This window comes from Rhea pennata, chromosome 34 (assembly GCF_028389875.1).
Source record: "Rhea pennata isolate bPtePen1 chromosome 34, bPtePen1.pri, whole genome shotgun sequence".
In the NCBI taxonomy this organism is placed as follows: domain Eukaryota; kingdom Metazoa; phylum Chordata; class Aves; order Rheiformes; family Rheidae; genus Rhea; species Rhea pennata.
In genome coordinates this window covers 313,824-325,000 of record NC_084696.1, presented here as the reverse complement: position 1 = coordinate 325,000, position 11,177 = coordinate 313,824, and the positions used below count along the sequence as shown (strand labels likewise).

Here is an 11,177-nt window from a genome sequence, read left to right as displayed (position 1 = left end):
CCCTGACCCGCTTCTCCAAGGTCTTCTGCCCCACCCCACATCTCCAAGGTCTTCTGCCCCGACCCACTTCCCCAAGGTCTTCTGCCCCGACCCACTTCCCCAAGGTCTTCTGTCCCACCCCACTTCCCCAAGGTCTTCTGCCCTGACCCCCCTCCCCAAGGTCTTCTGCCCCGATCCACTTCCCCAAGGTCTTCTATCCCGACCCTTCTCTCCAAGGTCTTCTGTCCCACCCCACATCTCCAAGGTCTTCTGCCCCACCCCACATCTCCAAGGTCTTCTGCCCCGACCCACATCTCCAAGGTCTTCTGCCCCGACCCACTTCCCCAAGGTCTTCTGCCCCGACCCACTTCCCCAAGGTCTTCTGTCCCACCCCACTTCCCCAAGGTCTTCTGCCCTGACCCCCCTCCCCAAGGTCTTCTGCCCCGACCCACTTCCCCAAGGTCTTCTATCCCGACCCTTCTCTCCAAGGTCTTCTGCCCCGACCTTCCTCCCCAAGGTCTTCTGCCCCACCCCACATCTCCAAGGTCTTCTGCCCCGACCCCCCTTCTCCAAGGTCTTCTGCCCCGACCCCCCTCCCCAAGGTCTTCATGGCTGTGTAGCCATCTCACAAAGCTCCAGGAGCAAAGAGAAGCCCTACCAAGAGGCCCATGACCCCTCCTGGCTTTGGGGAGCAGGGAGGAGGCCGGGCAGCAATTCCCCACCTGAAACAACCCTTTTTTAGCCCAAGGAGGCGGGCCCAGCCGCAGAAAGGAGGCTCCTCCTCCACCAAAGGCAGGACAGAAGAGGGCAGGAGAAACCCGGAGCTCCAGGTCTCCTCCGCTCTAAGGCGCCCCAAACCGCTTCCGCTTGGCAGGTTGCATTTCCCGGAGGCGTCGGAGAACGGCTGCGGGACTGCGAAACACGGGATGCTGGAGAACGAGATCTGCGACGGCGAACACGAGTGGGTTTGCCAGAAAAAACCTTTCCAGCTCACCGCGGGGACGCTGGAAAACCAGGAGAAATGCAACGCCACCGTCTGACACGCGCCTCTCCCCAAGGGCTCCGCCGGGAATTTCGGGGTTGGAAAAAAAAAAAAAATTGCGTTTTTTTGCTGCATCTAGTCTGCAAGGTAAAAGCCGATCGCGGGAGGCAGCTCTGTCCCAGCAGCCTGGCCGACATCAGCAGCTCCGACGCTGCCTTCTTAAGAGCTACAAAAGCAATAAAAAGCCCACAAACCTGCTCTCGCTATGTTTATTGAGTTTAACTGAATCAGACTTAGTTAGAAAGGGTTGAGCCCAAGCAGGTTTTAAGCATCTCCAGGGATTTCTCCTCCAAAACCTCTCTGGGCAACCTAAGTCGTCCTTGGCAGCAGTGGGATTCGAACCCACGACCCTGGAAGAGGCTGGAGTCTTCACCCAGCGCCGCAGGGTGCTCGGCCACGCTACCACGCTAAAATATCGGTTACCCCGCGCAAAACTTGGGGTGCTGTAAGGCCAAAGGCTGACAAAACAGAAGATAAACTCAAAAGCAGGCAAGGCTGAAGTTACACGCGGCGAGATTCCTGCGTCCGTCTGTCCGAGCGCGATCTCAGCGCCGCTGAGAACGCCGAAATACGGAGTTAAAAAAGAAAAAAAAAAAAAAAAAAAATCAAACCAAGATGCAAACCCAAACGAACACGCGAGCACTGCACCCACCTTCATCGTCCTTCCCTCCTCATCCCCCTTTCCGAAGCTCCGGCCACCCCCACGGACCGAAATTCGGCCGTTTCGCCCCCAGTTGGCTTTGCAGGGCAAACGCTGCTTACGAAAGCACGTGGCGTTGGATCGGCTTGTCCCGCGTAGTAGCGGACAGCAGAGAATCACGCATCTCTGGGCAAAAAATATATATGTATTATATACGTAATATATATGTAGCTGCATAGCAATGACAGAAACACCAGTGCTAGGAAAGTCCTACCAAATTTTTTTTATTGGTGGTGTACACAGCTTTGGTAAGCAGGTCTACCTGCAAACACAGCTGAGGAAAAGGGGAGGGTGGGGGAGGAAAAAAAAAAAGCAAAAACAACCCCAAAACAGCTTCTCAATTTCTCCTTTCCACTGTCTTGAATCACGGGTTCTTATTTCCTTTCCAGAGGACGTAGCTGTCGGGTCTGCTGCAGACCCAGTTCTTGCTCGTGCGGCACAGGGAGGAGCTCACCCTCTTCTCGTTGATGTACGCGCACCGTCCTCCTCCTCTCACCTCGAACCTGCAGGGCGGACGCGCTCAGCGGGGAAACGGCGCAGGACGGCGACCCCCCCCCCCGCCTGCCCCCGCCAAGCCCGGGGGGGCTTCCTCGTCCCCGTCCACCCCCGGCATCCCCAGGGAAAACCAGGCGCTGGGTGAGCTTGGAGGGCGAGAGAAGGTCCCCGTCCCAGCTGAGACCAGCACGGGGCGTCCCTCCCCCCCCCGCCCCTCATCCCGGAGCCCCCCCGTCGCCTAACACGGACGGACAGACGGACGGATCGAGGGACTGACCAGTTGTTGAAAGCTGTGCCGTTAGTCCACCTCCAGCTCTCGTCGCCCTCCTTCCTCAGCCCGAACCAGTGGTTAGCCGGACCCTTGTAACGCTTGATGAAGATCTCGAAAGCAAAGGAACCCCGTCAAGCCGTCTGTCCCCGGGACCCAGCACCCTCGTTTCGTTCGTCTCCCCCTTTCCCAGGGCGGGAGATCAAGCCCGGGTCTCACCAATTCGTCCTCGCTGCTGACGTCGGCCAGCGAAGCGCCGACGGCCTCGCAGCTCTTCTGGCTGGAGTGCCAGTCGCTCTCGTTGATGGAGAAGTAGTAGCATTTTCCTCGGAAACCCAACCAGGTATCGGGACACACGTAGGAGAAGCCAGGGGAAGACAAGGAGGACATCGCCACGGACACTGAAAAAGCAGCAGCTCGGTGAGACCCCCCCCCAGCAGCCCCCCACAAAAAAAAAACAGGATGAGCAGGAAAACGGGAGCTTTCCCCCGGCTGGGCAGATCGGGGACGCGCCAAGGAGGACAACGTCCTTGCAGGAAGGAAGGAAACAAGGAGCTGGTGGTAACGCTAGTTCAGAGAGGGCTCGGCGGGACGGGACCCGGCTCCGCCGGCCGGTTCCCTCGCGCTGGGAAAACCCTGGGATGCTCCCTCCAGAGGGGAGGCGTTTCCTGTTCCTTCCCGGCAGCACTCACCGCTCAAGCCTATCAACGCCCCGATGAGCACCAAGAAGATCAACATGATGACCAAAGTACGTCGTGAGGAGGTGCGTTTCCTTTCTGCCTTGCTGGACACTGATTCACCTCCAAGGAGAGAGCAAGGACAGGTAGAGGCTTAGACCTTTCTCCCACCCCTTGCTCTTTCCCTGATGTCCTCCAGGAACCCTGCGGCTGCGATGGAGACTCCTTCTACCGGCAAATCTTCGCTCAGGGCCCTTTTTCTTGCAGGATTAACCAGCCCTTCTCATCTCGTTAGGGCCGGGAACGGGGGAACTGCTCCCCAGCGTCGCCTTCAAGGGGTGGAAGAGCCCAAGACCTCGGTCTACTGAAGGCATCTCCACGTCTTCGAGCACCCGGCGACGGAGCCGGGCTCTTCGCCCCGCGGGCGGCGGAGCCGCGGCACAAAAATTCAGCGCGGCCCCGAGAGGTGCCCCGCGTCCCACCCCGCTGGGAGACCTCGCCTCGAAGCACGGCAAGGTATCGTCCCCACTCCTGCCCCGAAGCCTCGAGCCGCACGTCTACCCCATTCGCTCGGTTTCTCCGTATTTTCCGGAGAGTCGAAAATTTCTCCTTCTTCTACGGCCTTCCTCTCTTGGCAGCCTTTCCCCATCGTTGCCAGAGATGCGCTTGCGCTGGGGGTTTAAGGCAGCATCACCGCTGAGGCTTAGAAAGAAATAAAAAGGAAAAGAAAAACAATTAACTTTTCCTTCTAAGTCAGTTCAGCGAAGGAAGTCCCAATTCCTTATTATTTGCAGGAAGTCTCCAGTCTCAGGAACAGGCCGAGTTTCACGCGATAAGGGGTCAGCCAGAAGAGAAAGAAAGAATAATAATTGCTCCAGAACATTTCGGTCCTTTTTCTGGCCACAACATGAAAAAAAATCGTTGCGTGCCCCCTAGGGAACATACCTGGGGAAATCTGCTCTGTTTTGGGGTTTATATACGAATATATATATATATATATATATATATATATGTTTATATGTATATATTTTCCCTCTTCCTCCCTCCGTCAGGGCTATTTTTCTGCCCCGCAAGGAACTCAAGAGCCAGGGGCGCACGAGGAATTTATTTATTTATTTATTTTAAATAAAAAATAAGATATAAAAAACGAGCAGCGAGGAGGAAGGCAAATTTAAAACAGACCCTCGGGTGAGAAGAAAGGCAAATTTAAAAATAAACAATTCTCAGAAGCCAGGACCGGGGCGGAAACCAGCTGCACTTTTGCAACAGGAGGGCACGTTCCTGCGAAGCTGCGATAAACTACTTTTTATTCTGAAAAACAACCGACAGCTTTTGCAAAGGGGGAAACAACCCTTTCTGCTGCAACAGCAAACAGCTTTTTCGCTGCCTCTGCGCAGGGCAAACTGTTCTCTTCCCTCTGGCATCGCAACCGAGGAGGAAAAATAAAGCAAGGAAACCCCGAGAGCTGCCCTGGCAGCGCTCCATGTAACGATAAATTACCCTGAGAGTAAAACGTGAACCCTGCCGAGCAACAACAGCAGCTGCTGCGGGAAGTTGGGATTTTTTTTGCAGAGCAAAGCAGGACGCAGCTTAGTTCGCCTTTTTTCCTGCAAACTTGCAGGGTTTTGGTGGGGGAGAGAGAAAAGAGCATTTCGGGGACATTTCTAGCTCGTGGCTCGTTGCGGTTTGGGAGCTGGTTTGGATTGGGGCTGCGCGAGGGAGAAGACAGAACCGGGGCGAGAAGCGATAAGGTTGCAAATAAAATATAACTCCACAAAAAAAAAATACAATAAAATAAAGCAGAACTGATGGTGAAAGCAAGCGGGCGCATGCGCTCGGCGCGGGTGCAAGCGTTTGGTTCTGGGCTGAAGCCTCTTCTCGTATTTTCCTTTTTTAAAAAACCAAAGAATTTAAAATAAAAGCAGTTCCTTTGGTGGGGAGGGAAAGGAAGACAAATATATTTATTTTTCACAACCCCATCAATAAAGACAGCAAACAGAAAAACAGAAAAAGCTAAAGTTTGGGCTTTACCTCTCCCCGAACCGGTCTGGCTGTTAGACAGCTCCCCAGCATCGCTCTTGCTGTGCTGGTGCAAAATAAAAGCAGGTCCTCTTAGCTTTTTTTTTTTTTCTTTTTTTTTTTTTTTTCCCCAGGGGTGATTATTTTCCTGCTTACACTGAGATTTCTTTAAGAATTACCATCTGGAAAAAGGACAACGACGAGGGGTGAAAGAAGCTGCTGGGAGTGGAAAATGCTTGCAAAGAGGAGGAAAGGGGATGTGGGGGAAAAAAAAAATGCAACCATAAATGTGACTGAGAAACAGCCAGAAATTCAGCATGGCAGCAAGCAGCAGCCGCTGGGGCTTTCCAGGGCGGCGGCGGATCCCGGCCACAAAAAAAAATAAAAAAAATAAATAAAGGCTTCAAAGGAGCAAAGCAGAACACGCGGGTTGGGGCAACCGGGTCCCGCAGAGGCACCGCTGCTTGACGGCCGAACGGGACGCTCGCAACTTGCTTTGCTTAACGAGCCAAAGCTCGTTAATTTGGAAGCGGGAGCGGTGCAGGGCGAAGCGAGGCGAAACCCCCCCCTCCCTCGGCTCCGACGTCCGCGGGAAAAAGGCTCCGCTCGGGCGATGCAGCCGCTGCCCGTTCTGCACAGATACGTTTGTATATATTTATTTTTTTGGTGCTAATGCTCTGCTTTTTCTCGCTGTTCGCACTTACCTCCTGCCTGAAGCCCGGGCTCCATAAGTTCCTGGTTGCTGGTTGCTTTCATTTCTGAAAGATGACGCACGAGGAAGGAAAAAAAAAAGAAGAGAGAGCAAACAGATGTTTTCATTGATTAAACAGCTGCAACACTCACAGTTTTAAGGGCTGCTGCCAGCTTTAAATTCCCTAGGATAGGAGTAGACAGGTGCACGCACCTCGCATCTGCTTTGGAGGAAATAATAATAATAAAAAAAGATACATAAATCATACTTTAATACCTTAATGCTGAGGATTAAAACCTACGGAAAATTTCAGGCGCTATCGCTCGCCGGCCTTTCACCCCGCGGATCCGTCGGCCCTCGCCAGGGCGCGATTTGCCCCCTCCAAATCCCCCCAGCGAGGCTCTTCCCCCCACGCCGCCCCCCCACAATTCGACACCCCCTAAATCTCCGGAAAAGCCGGGAAGCCGCAGCGCACCGCGGCCCCGGCCCGGGCCAGGCCCACAGCGGTCAACGCTCGGCCGCTCGAGCGATTTCGGGCCGCGCTGCGGGGCGTCCCCGAAGGGAATCGCCCCGATTTCCCACGAGCGGGTGGCCAAGACTCGGGGAAAAAAAAGAAAAAAAAAAGAAAAAAAAAGCCGCAAAAATCACGCTCACCTGCTCAGCATCAGCAGTCTCAGGGTGGACGTCCACCCAGAAGCAAAAACAAAGTTAACCTATTTTTTTTTTCTAATAAAAAGCCTTTTCCCCCTGTATCAAGGCATTAAAGCGAGCGGAGGTGACATTCGGGTTGTTTTGTCTTTTCTCGGCCGCTCTGATACGGAAGATTGTCGCCCAAACCGCCCTCCGTCCGCGCATTTCTTACGCTGCGTCTCCACCTCGCGGGGAACCGCTCGCAGCGACGACTCCTCTCGCAGAGACGCTTTGAATCGAAGGGCGGATTTGGGAGCGACTGTCTCATTTCCGGGCTTTCGAGCGCTTTTCTGGCAGCGGTTCAGCCCTCCTCAAAAGAAAAAACCTGACTCTGCAAGAAAAAACAGCCAGAAACATCACTGGTGGGGGGAAAAAAAAAACGCCCGGCGCACCTCGGGACCCCGCTGCTCCCATCCCTCCGCACCTCCGTTTTCCCAGAACGGTATTATTTTTCCTCACCCTTTTCTATTTACTGCACCGTCACCCTCCCTCCCCCTCCTCCCTTGCCCCCAAACCGGGCTCGTTTTCTACTTCTGCTTCTAATTCTCCCTTTTTCCTCTTATTCACCCTCCGCCAGCCCCTTTCCCTCCTTCCTGGAGGTTCCCACTGAAACAGAACGTTCGAACCCAAAGTAGAATAATGCAAGTTTAATGCTACACGCGTAACTAGCAGCGCAGAGAGGGACCCCAAACAAAGGAAATCCTGGGCAATTACACCCTCACACTCTGAACTTCCCTGGCCCCACGTGATGGTTCGCACCAATTGCTAAATTTAGGTCTGGAGTTTCATGTTTCCTTTGGTCTCCTCATTGCTTCTAAGCAGGCCCCGTCCTGGACGGCTACACGCTGCTTAGGAGACACGCCAGGAAGGCGAGGTGGTGGAGCTGCCCCTTACGGGAGAGGGCAGCTGGAATGCACCGAGTTCTGCCGAGGGCTGCAGAACAGGAGAGATGCCCGAGGACTGGAAGAGAGCCAATGCCACTCCAGTCTTCAAGAAGCAGGACCTCCAGGCACGCGATGATCCCAAGCTGGGAGGAGTGGCTGACACACCTGGGGGCTGTGCAGCCATTCAGAGAGACCTGGCCAGGCTGGAGAGTTGGGCAGAGAGGAACCTCCTGAGGTTCAACAAGGGCAAGTGCCGAGTCCTGCACCTAGGGAGGAATGACCCTGTGCACCAGTACAAGCTGGGGGCTAACCTGCTGGAGAGCAGCTCTGCAGAGAAGGACCTGGGAGTGCTCGTGGATGCCAGGTTGACCATGAGCCAGCAATGGGCCCTTGTAGGCCAAGGCCAATGGTCTCCTGGGCTGCATTAGGAAGAGTGTTGCCAGCAGGTCGACGGAGCTGATCCTGCCCCTCTACTCTACTGTGTCCAGTTCTAGGCTCCCCAGTACGAGAGAGACATGGAGCTACTGGGGAGAGTCCAGCATAGGGCTACGAGGATGATCAGAGGACTGGAGCACCTGCCCTGTGAGGAATAGCTGCGAGAGCTGGGCCCCTTCAGCCTGCGGAAGAGCAGACTGAGGGGGGATCTCATCAATGTCTGTAAGAACCTGAAGGGAAGGTCTCAAGGGGACAGGGACAAACTCTTTCCAGTAGCCCCATGCAATAGGAAAAGAGGAAATGCCAACACCTGAACCACAGGAAGTTCCGCCTGAATATGAGGCGGAATTTCTTCACTGTGAGAGTGACAGAGCACCGGAACAGGTTGCCCAGGGAGGCTGTGGAGTCTCCTTCTCTGGAGAGATTCAAAGCCTGCCTGGATGCAACCCTGCCTAACATGCTCCAGGTGACCCTGCTTGAGCAGGGGGGGTTAGACTGGATGATCTCCAGCAGTCCCTTCCAACCTTACCCATTCCATGATGCTATAATTCTAAAAAGCCTAAGTATAAATATGTAGCAACGATAATTGGAAAAATTTAGTAGTTCAGCACCGTAACGCTAGTTCCTCTCTGGACATGGTGTAAGGCACAGTATGGTATCGGGAGGAAGACTTGCAGAGACACTTCTGGATGGAGGACTATCCCTTGAGCTCCTGTGCTAGCAGGAAGCTACAGAAAAACAAGAACACAGACAGCTTCTGTGGATAGAGCGCACCCACAGGAGCCTGTGACATGCTGCAGATGTAACCTCGCGGCATGGAGCAGCTTGATGTGGCAAAGACCTCGTAGCTCAGGTAGGCGCACTCGCCTTGGCTGTCAACAGGGAACCTGCACAGCAAAGGAAGGCGATGGCAGGTTATTCGCAAGCCCCTCGAGCGCCGGGAGGGAAACGGGGCTGGCTGCGAGGGACGGCCCCAGGCGGGCCCCTCGCACGGGCTCTCTGCCGGGGCTGCCGCAGCGCGGCGCGGCGGGGCTCACGTTTCGTTGTAGACAGTGTTGTCCACCCACACCAGGCGCCCGTCCCTTCGCCGCAGGCCAAACCAGCAGTCAATGGAGCCTTTAAATTGCCTGAGAAAATCCTGCAGGGAGAGAGGGTTAAACGCTCACGAGCTGCTGCTGGCTCCAGGCTCCCGCCAGCCCCATGGCACTTGCTGCTGCTGCCCGCCCGCACGCCCTGCCGCCTGACCTCTCTATCGGGTAATTCACCAACGGAACAGCAGGATTCTCAAAGAACACAGAACATCCCAAAAGGGAAACACTGGCTGGGATAAAGCTCCTCCTCCTTTGCAGGAGCTCTGCTTCGCTCCAGACACAGCCGAGCACCCCCGGACGTGAGGACACCGCCCAAGGGTCAGCGATGGCAGCTCTGTTCCCGCGAGACCCTCTCCCACGCAGCCGCAACGCCCCCCGCACTCACCACTTCCCACTCCCGCTTGATCACGGCCAGCGAGGCCCCGAGCGAGGAGCAGTTGTGCTGGCTCGACTCCCAGCTCCCCTCGTCCTGAGAGAGGTAGTAGCACATCCCCCGGTACCAGATCCAGCCATCGATGCAGCCCAGCTTGGCAGCGGTGCCAGCACCTTGGGGGCCGTTGGGCCAGCTCACTGAAGAGGGAACAGCAAGGTGCTGGAGTAGCGCCTCCCACGCCTGCATGGACATCTCTAGGGTGCTGCGGTGAAGCAAAACGACCGCCCGACCACCCCTGTCCCTTCCCTCACCTGCCACTGCAACAACGACTACAATCAAAGCCAGGCTCACAGCCAGCGTGACGAGAAGCCGTTGACGGGACCTGTGCGGTTCACCTGGAAGAAAAAAAAAGCCGCTTGCAGCAGAAGCGCCGCTGTCCCAGAGCGGGAGAAGCCCCCCAGGCACTGCGGCCCCCCGCCAGAGCTGCCCAGGGCACCTCAGCTCCGACATGCTTCGCGCCCAGCCCTCGCCACGGGGAAGGCCCGCGCTCCTTCCCCGGCCCCGCGCTCCTCGGCACTCACCCAGGGAGCCGCTGCAGCGGTTTCGGGTGCTCGGGGTCCGCTCTTGTCTGTCGTGGGACACGCTGTTCTCTTCTCCAAACGAGCAGGCAACTTTTCGCGCGAAGATCACTGGAGGCACCATGGGGGCGGGTAAAGGCCGGGCCGGGCCGGGCCGGGCCGGGCCTAACCATGACACGCCCGGTCCCGACGCTCCCGCAGCACCTACGAGGCCCCGACCCCTGCACGGGCCTTTTATAGACTCTTCAGGTCCCGCCTCCCCGCGCCGCTTCGACCAATCACCGGCAAGAGCAGCCGCTGACGGACGGGTCGCGCTGCCAATCACGACCAGCACCGCCCCCCCACCGCCCCCCATTGCTCGGGTTACATTATTTGCGCCGCGCAGTTTCACCGCTGCTCTGGGCTTGTTCCGCTCCCGGCTTTGCCCTCGTGGCCCCGCTCCCAGCCCCGCGGGTCTTGGCGAAGCGCTGCCCGGGATGCCGGGAGGGACGGCAGAAAGCTCGGGCAGGAGCCAGTGGAGAAAACATAGGGACGGGGCGACAGAGGGGCTCGAGGCGGCTTCAAGATGAAAAAATACGGGAAAAAACGAAAAAAATACACAGAGGGAAACAGAAAGTAAAAGAAAGAAAAACCCTCGCGGGGCAGGGCCAGCCCGAAGGCTGCCGCCCGGCTCCCCTCAGGGGCTTCTGCGCCACCACAGAGCCTCCCCCCGCCCCCTTCGCTCCTCGCCCAATCAGCGCCCGCAGCCGCTGACGGACGGGCCGCGCAGCCAATCGCGAAGAGCGTCCTGCGCACCTCTCACCGCCAACGGTTGCTAGGAGATCCCGCTAAAGCCTACAGCTCCGCCCAATCACCGCTCGCAGCGGCTGACTGTCAGGCCGCGCAGCCAATCACGGAGGGACAGGACGCTTTGCCCCTTCACGCGCGTTTTTCACCGTTAAAATAAACGGTCGTTCCGAAAAGTAGCAGGATGTGAAGGGAGCGGCGGCTCGCGGGGAAGCAGAAATGGCTCCGAGAGTAAAGGGAGCAATTTTTGGTGTTAAACTGCTCTCTTCTCCTTTTTTTTTTTTTTCCTAGTTTGCAGGTACAGCTAAGGAGTAACAGGCATCCTGGTCCTGGTTTTAAATATTTTTACAGTTTCGTGGCAAGAAGAGGCCTTGAGCAGCCTCTCGGTTACAAGCTTTAAGCCACAGTAAGTGGTTACATATTTAATATTTAAATTTAGCTAAACTGCTCTATGTGCAGTTCTTAGTTC

The 11,177-nt window shown here is 56.0% G+C and overlaps 3 protein-coding genes across 6 annotated transcripts in view; 1 reads left to right on the top strand and 2 right to left on the bottom strand.

Annotated features, from left to right (window-relative positions):
• LOC134152838 (uncharacterized) overlaps nt 1–1,089 on the top strand; it is a 5,381-nt gene extending 4,292 nt beyond the window's left edge. The window contains exon 5 of the mRNA XM_062598529.1: nt 854–1,089. Within this exon, the coding sequence (XP_062454513.1) occupies nt 854–1,019 (166 nt within the window). The 3' untranslated portion in view covers nt 1,020–1,089. The remainder of the gene's footprint in view (nt 1–853) is intronic.
• A 127-nt stretch (nt 1,090–1,216) lies between these two features.
• LOC134152887 (C-type lectin domain family 2 member D-like) lies at nt 1,217–6,999 on the bottom strand. Of its 3 annotated transcripts, none has more exons than XR_009961088.1 (8): nt 6,734–6,998; nt 5,885–5,938; nt 3,723–3,863; nt 3,177–3,284; nt 2,704–2,885; nt 2,494–2,597; nt 1,784–2,224; nt 1,217–1,575 (listed from the first exon to the last, which is right to left on the bottom strand). XR_009961088.1 is itself a non-coding variant. In XM_062598632.1 (8 exons), the coding sequence occupies exons 4-8, from the start codon at nt 3,808–3,810 to the stop codon at nt 2,086–2,088; spliced, it is 621 nt and encodes a 206-aa protein (XP_062454616.1). In that variant the 5' UTR covers nt 3,811–3,863; nt 5,193–5,247; nt 5,885–5,938; nt 6,734–6,999; the 3' UTR covers nt 1,217–2,085. The 3 variants fall into 3 exon arrangements, 2 of the variants coding, with proteins under 2 accessions (XP_062454616.1, XP_062454615.1); XM_062598632.1 differs by adding an exon at nt 5,193–5,247 and having other exon boundaries at nt 1,217–2,224; nt 6,734–6,999; XM_062598631.1 differs by having other exon boundaries at nt 1,217–2,224.
• Nucleotides 7,000–7,193: 194 nt separating this feature from the next.
• Nucleotides 7,194–10,273, bottom strand: LOC134152882 (C-type lectin domain family 2 member D-like). Of its 2 annotated transcripts, XM_062598620.1 has the most exons (6): nt 9,926–10,273; nt 9,656–9,739; nt 9,357–9,541; nt 8,918–9,018; nt 8,722–8,767; nt 7,194–8,608 (listed from the first exon to the last, which is right to left on the bottom strand). In XM_062598620.1, exons 1-6 carry the CDS (start codon nt 10,044–10,046, stop codon nt 8,477–8,479), a joined length of 669 nt encoding a protein of 222 aa, XP_062454604.1. In that variant the 5' UTR covers nt 10,047–10,273; the 3' UTR covers nt 7,194–8,476. The 2 variants fall into 2 exon arrangements, with proteins under 2 accessions (XP_062454604.1, XP_062454603.1); XM_062598619.1 differs by having other exon boundaries at nt 8,481–8,767; nt 9,926–10,272.
• Nucleotides 10,274–11,177: the final 904 nt, after the last annotated feature.